Source organism: Cornus florida, unplaced genomic scaffold (genome assembly GCF_030987335.1).
Source record: "Cornus florida cultivar Cherokee Brave unplaced genomic scaffold, ASM3098733v1 CherokeeBrave_3.0.0_Hap2_Chr06, whole genome shotgun sequence".
NCBI classification, from domain to species: Eukaryota; Viridiplantae; Streptophyta; class Magnoliopsida; order Cornales; family Cornaceae; genus Cornus; species Cornus florida.
In genome coordinates, this window is record NW_026775576.1 from 98,956,780 (window position 1) to 98,969,238 (window position 12,459).

General features: G+C 35.4%; 1 protein-coding gene across 1 annotated transcript; it reads left to right on the forward strand.

Moving 5' to 3' along the window:
- The first annotated feature begins 11,185 nt into the window (after positions 1-11,185).
- On the forward strand, positions 11,186-12,130 carry LOC132314700 (uncharacterized). Its single transcript, XM_059813528.1, has one exon. It carries the CDS (start codon positions 11,186-11,188, stop codon positions 12,128-12,130), a length of 945 nt encoding a protein of 314 aa, XP_059669511.1.
- The last annotated feature ends 329 nt before the right edge of the window (positions 12,131-12,459 follow it).

The window sequence follows — 12,459 nt, forward strand, 5'->3', positions numbered from 1 at the left end:
CCACTCTTTCCTCACATGTTCTCTCACATGCATGAATCTGCCCATGTTTGTTCTTCAATCCAACTCTGATTTTTCATATAAATGTATATAAATCCAAGACCTTTGACCCTCTCTTTTCCTGATTAATTTTTGATTTTTCTCTCTAGCTATCACATGAACCTAGCTAGTGTTAGGGCGTCGTGTTGCTGCTGCTTAATTTAATAAAGAAATAAAACTTTTTAATCTGCCCTTTCATGGTGCTGACTGACTGACGAAATTTGGAATAATGTATGTTTGTGTGTATATGTGTGTATACATATATATATGTATATTTATATTTATATATAGTTTTAGTTGAAAAAGAATTAGGTGCAAGAGCACATTTTTTGATTGAAATATTAAAATATATATATTACTATTTTTAATATTGAAATAACTTAATTTGTGACTGCAAAATCTTGTTGGAGAAGTAATTGTGATTGCTATTAATTTAAGTGATTTGTGTAATCTAATTTAACAGAATTAAACGCTTATTCAATGCATACTTGATCACAAAATTTAAATATAATTAAAATTTATAAAAGTAGCTATCACGTGAACCTATAATATTTGATTTTTCTTTTCCTAAAATTTATAGAAGTACATTTGACACTCTCTTTTCCTAATTAATATTTGATTTTTCTCTCTAGCTATCACGTGAACCTATAGCTAGTATTAGGGCGTCGTGACGCTGCTTCTTAATTTCATAAAGAAATGCGGGCTTGATGTATAAAGTTGGATGTGGACATTTCCTAATGACTCTTTTGACCTAGATTCTCTTCGAGGGAGTGGGCCGTCGACACTCCTCCATATGTTCACATGGGCTGCACTTGAATTCACACTCTTTGCCACGTGCCACTCTTTCCTCACATGTTCTCTCACATGCATGAATCTGCCCATGTTTGTTCTTCAATCCAACTCTGATTTTTCATATAAATGTATATAAATCCAAGACCTTTGACCCTCTCTTTTCCTGATTAATTTTTGATTTTTCTCTCTAGCTATCACATGAACCTAGCTAGTGTTAGGGCGTCGTGTTGCTGCTGCTTAATTTAATAAAGAAATAAAACTTTTTAATCTGCCCTTTCATGGTGCTGACTGACTGACGAAATTTGGAATAATGTATGTTTGTGTGTATATGTGTGTATACATATATATATGTATATTTATATTTATATATAGTTTTAGTTGAAAAAGAATTAGGTGCAAGAGCACATTTTTTGATTGAAATATTAAAATATATATATTACTATTTTTAATATTGAAATAACTTAATTTGTGACTGCAAAATCTTGTTGGAGAAGTAATTGTGATTGCTATTAATTTAAGTGATTTGTGTAATCTAATTTAACAGAATTAAACGCTTATTCAATGCATACTTGATAACAAAATTTAAATATAATTAAAATTTATAAAAGTAGCTATCACGTGAACCTATAATATTTGATTTTTCTTTTCCTAAAATTTATAGAAGTACATTTGAGACTCTCTTTTCCTAATTAATATTTGATTTTTCTCTCTAGCTATCACGTGAACCTATAGCTAGTATTAGGGCGTCGTGACGCTGCTTCTTAATTTCATAAAGAAATGCGGGCTTGATGTATAAAGTTGGATGTGGACATTTCCTAATGACTCTTTTGACCTAGATTCTCTTCGAGGGAGTGGGCCGTCGACACTCCTCCATATGTTCACATGGGCTGCACGTGAATTCACACTCTTTGCCACGTGCCACTCTTTCCTCACATGTTCTCTCACATGCATGAATCTGCCCATGTTTGTTCTTCAATCCAACTCTGATTTTTCATATAAATGTATATAAATCCAAGACCTTTGACCCTCTCTTTTCCTGATTAATTTTTGATTTTTCTCTCTAGCTATCACATGAACCTAGCTAGTGTTAGGGCGTCGTGTTGCTGCTGCTTAATTTAATAAAGAAATAAAACTTTTTAATCTGCCCTTTCATGGTGCTGACTGACTGACGAAATTTGGAATAATGTATGTTTGTGTGTATATGTGTGTATACATATATATATGTATATTTATATTTATATATAGTTTTAGTTGAAAAAGAATTAGGTGCAAGAGCACATTTTTTGATTGAAATATTAAAATTATATATATTACTATTTTTAATATTGAAATAACTTAATTTGTGACTGCAAAATCTTGTTGGAGAAGTAATTGTGATTGCTATTAATTTAAGTGATTTGTGTAATCTAATTTAACAGAATTAAACGCTTATTCAATGCATACTTGATAACAAAATTTAAATATAATTAAAATTTATAAAAGTGAAGTAAAATTTTAAAGAACAAGAACATGACTTATCAATAGACGCTATATATATATATGTCAAAAAATATTTATTTTTTAATTATCACTTAAAAATGTACATTTAACTCTCAAGTTATAATCAGTCACAAACCTGTATTACTGATGAATTTAACTTGACATCTGAAAAAAATAAGCATTCTGAATAAAAATAATTTATATTATAGTAGTGCTAGTTGTAAGTGATCTCTTTCATTGTGAAACACAAAGCTTGAGGAAGAATTCACTATGATCCAAGATTAGGAAAAGCTAAAAACACATTTTGGTATCTATTAATTGTCCAAGACATTCGAGAGGACACTGTTTTTGTACATTATATTCATTAGCTTAAACATTTAAGGCTCTGGGCTGGGATGGTAATTGTCATCCACGCAACCAGACCAGATCAGACCCAGGGAAAAATGGACCAGGAATATTTTTTTTGGTCCATAGTTGTCTCTATATATGGTCCAGTACAGAGTCCAAACCCAAATAGAGTAGAGATGTTATGAGAATTAAATTATCAAAAATTAAATAATTTAAATCTTTGGCTTTATAATTTAAATTATCAAAAGTTGATGATAATTATTCCATAACTATCATCAACTTTTGGGTTTCATTTTGGTTCAAATGGCTCAAGGACTAAACCAGTTTTATTTTCCACTTACTAAATGACATTATATTTTTCTTATTTCTTTTCATATTTATGTTATCTATTTTTATTCTTTTCGCTCATTATACACACACGCATTTCTTTTCATTTTGCAGATTGTACATGGTATTAAAGCCTTTATATATTTCAATCAAGCTTGTGTGTTGACAATAAAAAATGGTAGTAACTTGAGTCTTATTGGTTTATCACTTAAAAAATAATTTTTATGTTTTCAGAGAATTGAAAATCAGAAAATTAATTATTTTTCTAAAAGCATTTTTTAAAAAATCAATTTAGTTATAAACCCATTTGTTTTCAGATAATTATCTTTTATAATTCTCTGAAAATAATTTTGTTAATTTTATCATTATTATGCCAACAACTCCAAAATGACACAGTGATTCACAAAGCAATGTCATTTTATTCTCTCTTACTTCATATATCTAGATATTCATTCTACGGTTCTTGTATATTTTTGTTTTGTTTTGGTGTTTGATGGATATTTAGGACATTTGTTTTAAGAAAGATGAAGATTGACTAGGGTTTGAAAATGAAGATTGTGTAGAAGAAGATGATGGGAGGTAATTTTGCTGGAGATTTAGAGAGAGAAGATGGATAAACAATTTTAGTGTTCTCTGTGTTTTAATTTTGAACCGCGTTAACCGGCTGATATATAATAATTCAATTTTATTTGTATATATATATATATTTTAATATTATTTAACTTTTAAACATGTTTTAAAATATTATTGATCCACATCAACTAGGAGGTTGAAGTTGATCCTCTTAAGGAGGACTCAAGTATTGTCCTTTTAAAATAGTGTAGAGATTTTATGAGAATTATTTATAGATTTTATGAGAATTATTTATACTTTGGTGACACGGAATATGACCTATGTTATTTGGACTTAGGGTTCGGATATCGGACACAAGTACGTGTCTAGGGGTTAAATTCGTCAATTTAACTATTTAAAGGACACGGATACTTGGAAAAAAAAAAAAACAAAAATAAGTGTTTTTATTTATGATATGCTACTAGCCACCGATACTGGTCAGAGGGGTTGTCGACGGCAGCCTTGCTTGGTGAAGGTAAATCAGCAGCGATGGCGGGTGGCGGATTCCAACGAAGAAAATTTGGGTATGAAAGTTTACTGAAAAGGTCTAATTGGAGAGAAGTAGGGATGGCTACGGATCGGATCGGATCGGATTAGACATCATTCCTAATCCGATCCGCTCACAACGGATTGGAGAATGTTGAATCCGCCACCAATCCGTTAGTTCACGGATCGGATCGGATCCGTGAAATGACGGATCGGATCGGATCCAATCTGCGGACTAAATTTTCTAAATTAGTTTATTTTTGATTTTTTACCAATTTCATATCCAATTACAGAAGTGTAAAATAGAACATAGATTAACCCAATTTAAATGCATAATAACGAGAATAATCAAACTGTAAAATATTGCATAACTAGGAGGATAGTAGTTATCCAAATTATCCGAAAAAACAATAGGACTATGCCAATATTACATAACAGTAGTAGTGAAGTGAAATAAAAAAAGGGATAGCAGATCCATATGCCAAATATTACATAACCAAAGGTCCAAAAGTAGCAGTGAACCAAATAGGCAAATATTACATAACCAAATGTCCAAAAGTAACAGTGAAGTGCAAAAAAAAAAAAAGAAAAAGGAAGTAGCAGACTAGCAGTGCAGTGAAAAAAAAGGGGTAGCATAATAATCTCCATGAATCTCCTCAAACCGTAGACTATCAGTAAATACTTACCAAAAAAAATAAAAAATAAAAAACGTCAGGTATGTGGCACACGGATTGCCACGGATAGAGTTGCTATATATTAATATTATATATGACATATATATATATTTTACGGATTACCCACGGATTGCCACGGATCGGATTCACGGATCGGATCAGATTTTTGACAGCCTAATTCGTGATCCGATCCGTGAACTACGGATTCAATTTTTTAGAATCTGCCACCGATCCGTGGGTCTGGTAATCCGATCCTATCCGTACGGAACGGATCGGGTTCGCGGATTGGCGGATTTTTTGCCCACCCCTAGAGAGAAGGATGTCATGGGTATCAGTTTGGGATCGAAAGAGGGAAAGGGCAGTAGTTTAGTTAGAGTGTAGAGAGAGAGAGAGAAAGTTGAGAGCGGTTATATAACTACCCTGTTTAATGCACCAAAGCTCGAAGGGCATAATAATCATTTTTTAAATACACATTTACAATCTGTTTGGCAAAACAATTATTTTGTCCTTAGATAGAGTATTTTTTTAAATTATTGTTTAACTTGTTTTTTTGTAAAGACACACAAATAAACCACTCTTTTTGGTATATATATATATATACACAATTTTTTAAATACACATTTACAATCTGTTTGGCAAAATAATTATTTTGTCCTTAGATAGAGTATTTTTTAAAATTATTGTTTAACTTGTTTTTTTGTAAAGACACACAAATAAACCACTCTTTTTGGTATATATATATATATATATATATATATATATATCCGAATCTGTATCTCTCCCCCACTTTCCTATTAACCAGGTTTTCACGATAATTGTTTTTTGGTATACAGACATAAGAAATCATACCCTTAACTTGTTAATACATGAGCAATATATATAATAAATAAACAGAGAGAGGAGATCCAGCCAGTCTAGGACATCGGAAATGGTTCACCTAATACTATATGTGTATTGAAAAAGATGAACAATGACAGAGGCATAAGGTTATGTTTGGGTGTACAAGCCTGTTATCCTTTGCCCATTTTTATTTATTTATTTATTTTTATTTGTGGAGAAGATTGTTTTTATTATCACATTTTGATTAGGTTTTGAAATTATCAACCGCCGCATCATCAAGTTAAGGGCTTAACTTTTAAAACTACATAGCTTTAATTAAGGGGTTATTTGGTCTAAAAAATTACTTCAAATTGTTAAACGGCCATTAGTTAGAATATCCCCCTCAAGATAGTTGAAAGATTTTTTTTGCCAAAAACATTCTTAAAAGGGTTTTTTGGCAATTGACTAATAGTCAATGTGGGTTTTTTGCAGTTCATCCATGTATTAATTATAACTATTTTTTTTAACCAATTACAATCGCGACTGTCTAAGAACAGTCGCATACGCGACTGTAACTAACAATTCTCTTTTTATTTAAGGTATAAATAATTGACTATTATGCTAATAGTGCTGTAGGAGTCTTGGTGGTTTTTGTTGTGGCAAGTCATGCAGAGCAAATCAGGTGTATAATCTATGTTAGTGGGAAATCCAAGGGCTTATATTTTGTGGTCAATATGTGGTTAAATCACCTCTTCATCAAGCCATCAGCATGGGTCTTCGGTCCACACATATGAGATATATATATATTACATACATCAGAAAGAGTAAAATTATTGCAAGAGCGCTCTTGCAAAAAGTCTAAAGAGCTGTCGCTTATAAGCCACACGATTCTTATTTTAGGGATTTGGGAGAGAGGATTAATTAAGAAAGAATCATTTATAATAAGGAAACAAATAATCATTTTTTTCTCTCTCTTTCTCCACGTTCTCTCTTTTGGTTAAGTCCCTTAACCAATCTGTCTCTTTCTCTCTCTTGGTTAACCCATTCACGAAAGATTTTATATTACAACCTTTTTCATAACTTATTCAATTATTAAGTATTTCGAACTTTTAAGAACTAAATGAAAAGGTAAATATGGAGGGAAAAAATCCCCTCCAATAAGATTACTCCATGTCATCACGGGCACAAATCTGTCTTCCAAAAGGCCCATCATGCTCAAGCCCAAAGTTAATGTATTCTTAGCCCAGGATCACTGTTATTTGTCCTCTTACCTTTATCCGGGCCAAATCAAGAAAGTGTTAGCCCAATCTGCTCATATTAAACATCCGGCCCATTATTCAAGCCTAGCCGGTTAATGCTATAGCCAACCCAGTTATTCAAGAATGAACAAATCCTGCTTGGTGAAGGATTTACCATAAAAAGGAGAACTTTGTAATAGAAAGTTCTTCACAAAGCAAGTTCTGTGAATGGAAAATTAAACAATGGAAAGAACTCTAATTGTAAAGAATGTCTACATAGAAAGAATTGGAGGACAAGTAATGCGAGTCCTACCATAACTCTACTATTTTTTATGTATAAATAGAGGCCAAGACCTCCAATAAAAGGGATCGAAACATATAAGCAATTCTACGCTTCTCTATATACTGTTCTTGCTTATTTTTATTGTTTGTTGAGTGAGTTGTTTTATTTCTCTTATTCATTATTGGTTGGGCAAAATTTTGCACCTACACTTTGGCGTCGTCTGTGGGAAGTGTATGCAAATATATTCCCATTTTTGTTTCAAATGAATTTTGCTACTACCATCTGGAATGTTGAACGGAGGATCTTCAGCGGATCAACAGACGGAGTTGATACAGAAGATGCGTGAAGAGTTTCTGTACCAGTTTGAAGTACTTCGTCAAGCGAAAGAAGCTAGTGTGGCTCAGATCGCCTTGCTTCAACAGCAGAATAACACTCTTAAAACGGCGATGGCTCAGTTGACACCACCGCCACCACCAGGTGATACAGCAACACCACCCCCTAATCAAAATATTCCTCCAGTTAACGGGCCTCAACCTAATGGGGCACGACCCAATGAGGCTTAGCCAAACGAAGTTCAGCAATAGTAGAGGACAAGAACCGAGGTAGTTGCTTCGGACAACTTCCCTCGTCGCACGCAGGACGAGCAAGCCGAGTCTAGCCGTAAGCCTACGGTATGGTCCAATGGTATTCCAGATGGCGCTGGTGTACAGGATGCCTTTGATGAGAAAAGACTCCTGAAGATTCAGACACCCGCTGAGATAGCCAAAGAGCACAAAAACTCCCTGGTGAAGACTCCTTTCACTGACGATGTGTATATGGTTGAGAGGCCCAAGAAATTTACCATGCATTCTTTTACTTAGTTTGATGGTACGGGAGATCTTTCTCGGCACCTGGATCATTACACCCAAAAGATGGCTTTGGACGACCGTAATGATCTTTGGATGTGCAGAGTTTTTCCTACCAGTTTGACAGGAGCTGCACTAGAGTGGTTTAGGAATAGGCCACACAAGTCAATCCCAAATTATGTAACTCTGTGCACCATGTTCCTAGCACAATACTGTGGAAATAAGAAGCAAAAGAAGAGTATTGCTAACCTCTTCACCGTAACGCAAAAGAAGGGAAATATTGCAGGATTTCTTATCCAGATTCAACATGGAAGCCTTGGAAATAGTAGATTGTCATCCCGTGACTGCTATAGAAGCATTCAAACTTGCAATGATTCAGGGGACGAAGTTTCATACTTCTTTGGTCAAATATTCTTGTAATACCTCTAATTTTAAAAAGGATATTCCTGGTATTTAATGGTATTTAATTTATTATTTAAGTGCATTTTATTTGATTATGTGTCATTATTTTTTTTTTTTATTAGGTGCTTAATTGTTTTCTTTTGTGGTGATTTAATTTATTTAAATGATATTTATTTTTAGTTATTTGATTGGAATTACTTGTTAGTGTTTTAATTATTTAATTGGCATTAATTGTTTAAGTGTAATTGGTTTAGTTATTTGATTGGAATTACTTATTAGTGTTTTAATTATTTAATTGGCATTAATGGTTTAAGTGTAATTGGTTTAATTATTCTATGTGTGTCTTATTTTATGTGTGTCTTATTTGATTTAATTGGGTTTACTAATTATTATTTTGTTCAATTAGATTATTTGTTAAGTATTTAATGGTGAATAGGGTAATTAGTTAAATACATCTAACTAGGGATTTAATTACAGTATAAATTAGGGTTTTATATTATAGCCGTCGTAGGTTTCTACATTAATTGGATGGGCCGGTGAGGATTGTGAGTTGGACTTAAATGAACCTAGGGTTTAGGAAAACTCTATAAGTATAAGGTAGACGTCTGTGTAGGGTTTTTTTAAACAAAGCACACGTTTTGTGGAAGTGGAGAAGGGAAAATGCAGTTTTTCACATTCTGCCAAGGTTTGATCAAAGCTCCGATTCCGCTTCGTCCGTGGTCCGATCGAGCTAAATTTTGGAGAACAGCTTCACGACTCAGTGACGCACAATATGAACGGTGAAGATTAGAGTTTGACCTCAGGAACAGTGATTTGTACTCGTGAACAGTAACTGGGTCGCACAGGTTTTTTCCATTCTGGCCAGATTTCATCAAACATCTGATCCTGCTTTGTCCGTGGTCCGATCGAGTTGAAATTTGGAGGATAGGTTCATGACTCAGTGTTTCACAATTTGAACGGTGGAGATCAGATTTTGAGTTCGGGAATAGTGTTTCGTACCCGTGAACAGTAACCGGGTTTTGGAAGTCGCACAGGTTTTTTTTCCATTCTGCCCAGATTTCATCAAGCATCCGATTCCACTTCGTCCGTGGTCCGATCAAGCTGAAATTTGGAGGAAAGGTTCACGACTCAGTGTCGCACAATCTGAACGGTGGAGATCAGATTTTGAGTTCAGGAATAGTGTTTCGTACCCGTGAACAGTAACCAGGTTTTGGAACTCGCCAGGATTTTTTAAGAAGACGACGTTGAAACTTTGAACAAAAGTTTCTGAGGCAAGATTCTATCCTTACTCTTTCCCTTAGGCTTCATACTTTTTGCACTCTTAAATGATTTCAGGATTAATGAAGATTAAACCAAACTAAAATGATATCTGTTTTGCTATGAAACTGGTAGTTACAGTAGTGTTGTATACTTGTTCAACCTAGACTAAGCATGTTTGTGGATGCATTGTGGTTCTGTGGTTCAGGTTTTTCCTTACCACTGCTAGTATAAATTATTGGAAGGATGGGTCTAGATGATAGTTATCTTAACTTCTGTAATAGCAACTGTTGGAACTTAAATACTAGGAGGATTTGAGTTTAACACTAGATCGGTTTTGTGGAACACTATAATTTGGGCATGTCTACATACATACTGTGAATATTGTTTTGATGCTTACATTATCACAGTTAGTATCAACTGTGGAGGTTAGGATTTTGTGATACATACCCTACATATCTGTATGTCATTTGTAAGGTGTTAAATGGAAGTTTTAATTAATTCTGTCTTTATATCAGACTAAAGGGAACAACTTAAATTGGGCATGTATATGTTGTTGTTGTGACCCTGTTTATCAATGCTTATTTTATCACTGCTAACATTGAATGTTGGATGTTGGAATTTAGTTGATATATACTTGATTTATTGGTATTATTGACTACTGGAGGATTGGAAAGTAGGCACCGGTATGGGACGGTGGCATACTAAGGATGTGTTTGGTTTTTAAAACAATACCATTATCCACCTACTTGGAATAAGGATGGGATTAACTAAAAGTTAAGTCCCGTGGATTTGTATTGTCATGGCAACTACTTGTTGAGCGGCAATACCAGGGATTTTGGATGGATTTTATATATGTACTGTTATGGTGCCTCGGTATGAGCTTGAGCCTCAGGACCGATGGCTAGGGAGCGTATATGCATCGGGATGTGTAGCTGGCTACGATGGTTGGAGGTGTACCCTGTTTAGGTATAGGTACATATGCCCACTTCGTGTGCGTTTTAGCATGTTACCTCTATTCAGGTTGAGATCGGCCTGTAGTCCAGTGAGAGTCCTTTAGTGTGACTATATATATATTTACGGACTATCAACTATTGTTGAATTGTTTAGGATGTACATGCGTATCGGGCCTCTGCTTGGATTGTAGTAGTATAGAACTTGCGCGTGGGCCTGACCCACTTCTATTTTTTCAGGTACACGACAGTTCCAGGCTTAGACGTGTTCGTGCTAAGCAGAGGTCTCTATTCACTCTTCCGACAATGTAGGGCTCTCTCTATAGTTTTATTTCTGGATGTTTATTACAGTTGTTCTATCTTCCGTTTGGATGTTTAATAGGGGTCCACTAGAGATGGATTCCCAAGTTGTAAACTGATGGAGTTTTGGAGTTTGGGTTTGATGGATTTTAATAATTATAATATTTTGCGGATTCTATTTTTAGTTCCTTCCAGCTTTAATTTCATTTCTTAATTTATTTTGTATTCTGTGTTCATTATAAAATATTAGTTGTTTGATATTCCCTCGGGTTTGGGCCTGGGCCTGATCAACCCGTGTCTCGGATCCGAGGGGTATCACAATTCTCCTCCCGACATGCAGACTCTCAATGCCAGGGCCCAGATCTACATTCGGCTCGAGGAGAATGTAGCCCACCAAGAGCAGCACGCCACCTTCGTGACAATGGAGAACAAGCCTCAGGAGAGAACTTCAAATTCAAAAATCCAGAAAAGCCAGCGCACCTTAGCGCAAATCACCCAGGCACCTGAAAAGAGGCAAAGGATAGAGGAAGGGTTTACACCTCTCCGAACTACCTTGGCTCGGCTCTTCCAAAAGAATAAGATGAGGTTCACAGCCCCGCAGCCAATGAAGCAACCCTTGGAACAAAGGGACAAAAGCAAGCATTGCGCTTATTATCGAGATTATGGGCATTCAACTAATGATTGCAGATCCCTTAGGCGACAAATGGAGAACATGATAGCTAGAGGTGAGTTGGTAGATTATCTCACAACAAAGGAGTATGTGAAGCCCCACGAGGTCTACCCTCGCAAGTTAGAGGGTAATCAAGTAAAAGTCATTCATGCAATACATGGTAGATCTAAAGATGATCAAGAGTCTGAGGAGGTATATAGATCCAGATTGAGGACAGTCCATAAGCTCAGAAAGTTATCCTCGGTCAATGCTATCGCTTCGGGCAGCGTCAGTATTGGATTCGGCGATGGCGACCTATCCAAAATTCAACTTCCCCACGAAGATCTATTGGTCATCAGTCTCTTAGTGACGAATTGCATGATTAAGAGGGTTTTGATAGACCCAGGGAGTAGTGCCAACATCATCACAAAGGCGATCTTTGAGCAGCTAGAGATCCCGTCATCATCAATTCGACTCACTTCCAGCCCATTGATGGGGTTCGATGGCACAAAAGTAGATCCCCTTGGGGTAATTGACTTATCTGTAACCGCGACAAAGAGGACTCTGAAGGAGAACTTTGTCTTAACAGGGATCCACCTTTACTATAATCTCATCATGGGAAGAGGATAGAAACACCGAATGAATGAAGTCCCGTTTACCCTTCATCAGGTGATGCGGTGCTTATCTCCGGATGGAAAAGAGGTTATTAATCTATGGGGAGATTAAGTCGCTGTGAAAAAATGTTATATGTTGACACAGCCTGAAGCAAAGAAGATGTCTAAACAACCACAACCAGGCATGACTCCTAGAAATACTCCCAAATAGCAGTTACAGAGCCCTCTGCCCAAGTATCTTAAGGTAGAGGAGGAAGAAGAAGCTGCGAAGCCTATCGAGGAGATCCTTGGAGCCATAGAAGTTATCTTTGGCGATCCCCGTAAGGTCACTTATTTAGGCTCCTC

Excerpts from the sequence above, each read along its gene's own strand:
- LOC132314700 (XM_059813528.1), top strand. The coding sequence starts at position 11,186 with ATGCAGACTCTCAATGCCAGGGCCCAGATCTACATTCGGCTCGAGGAG.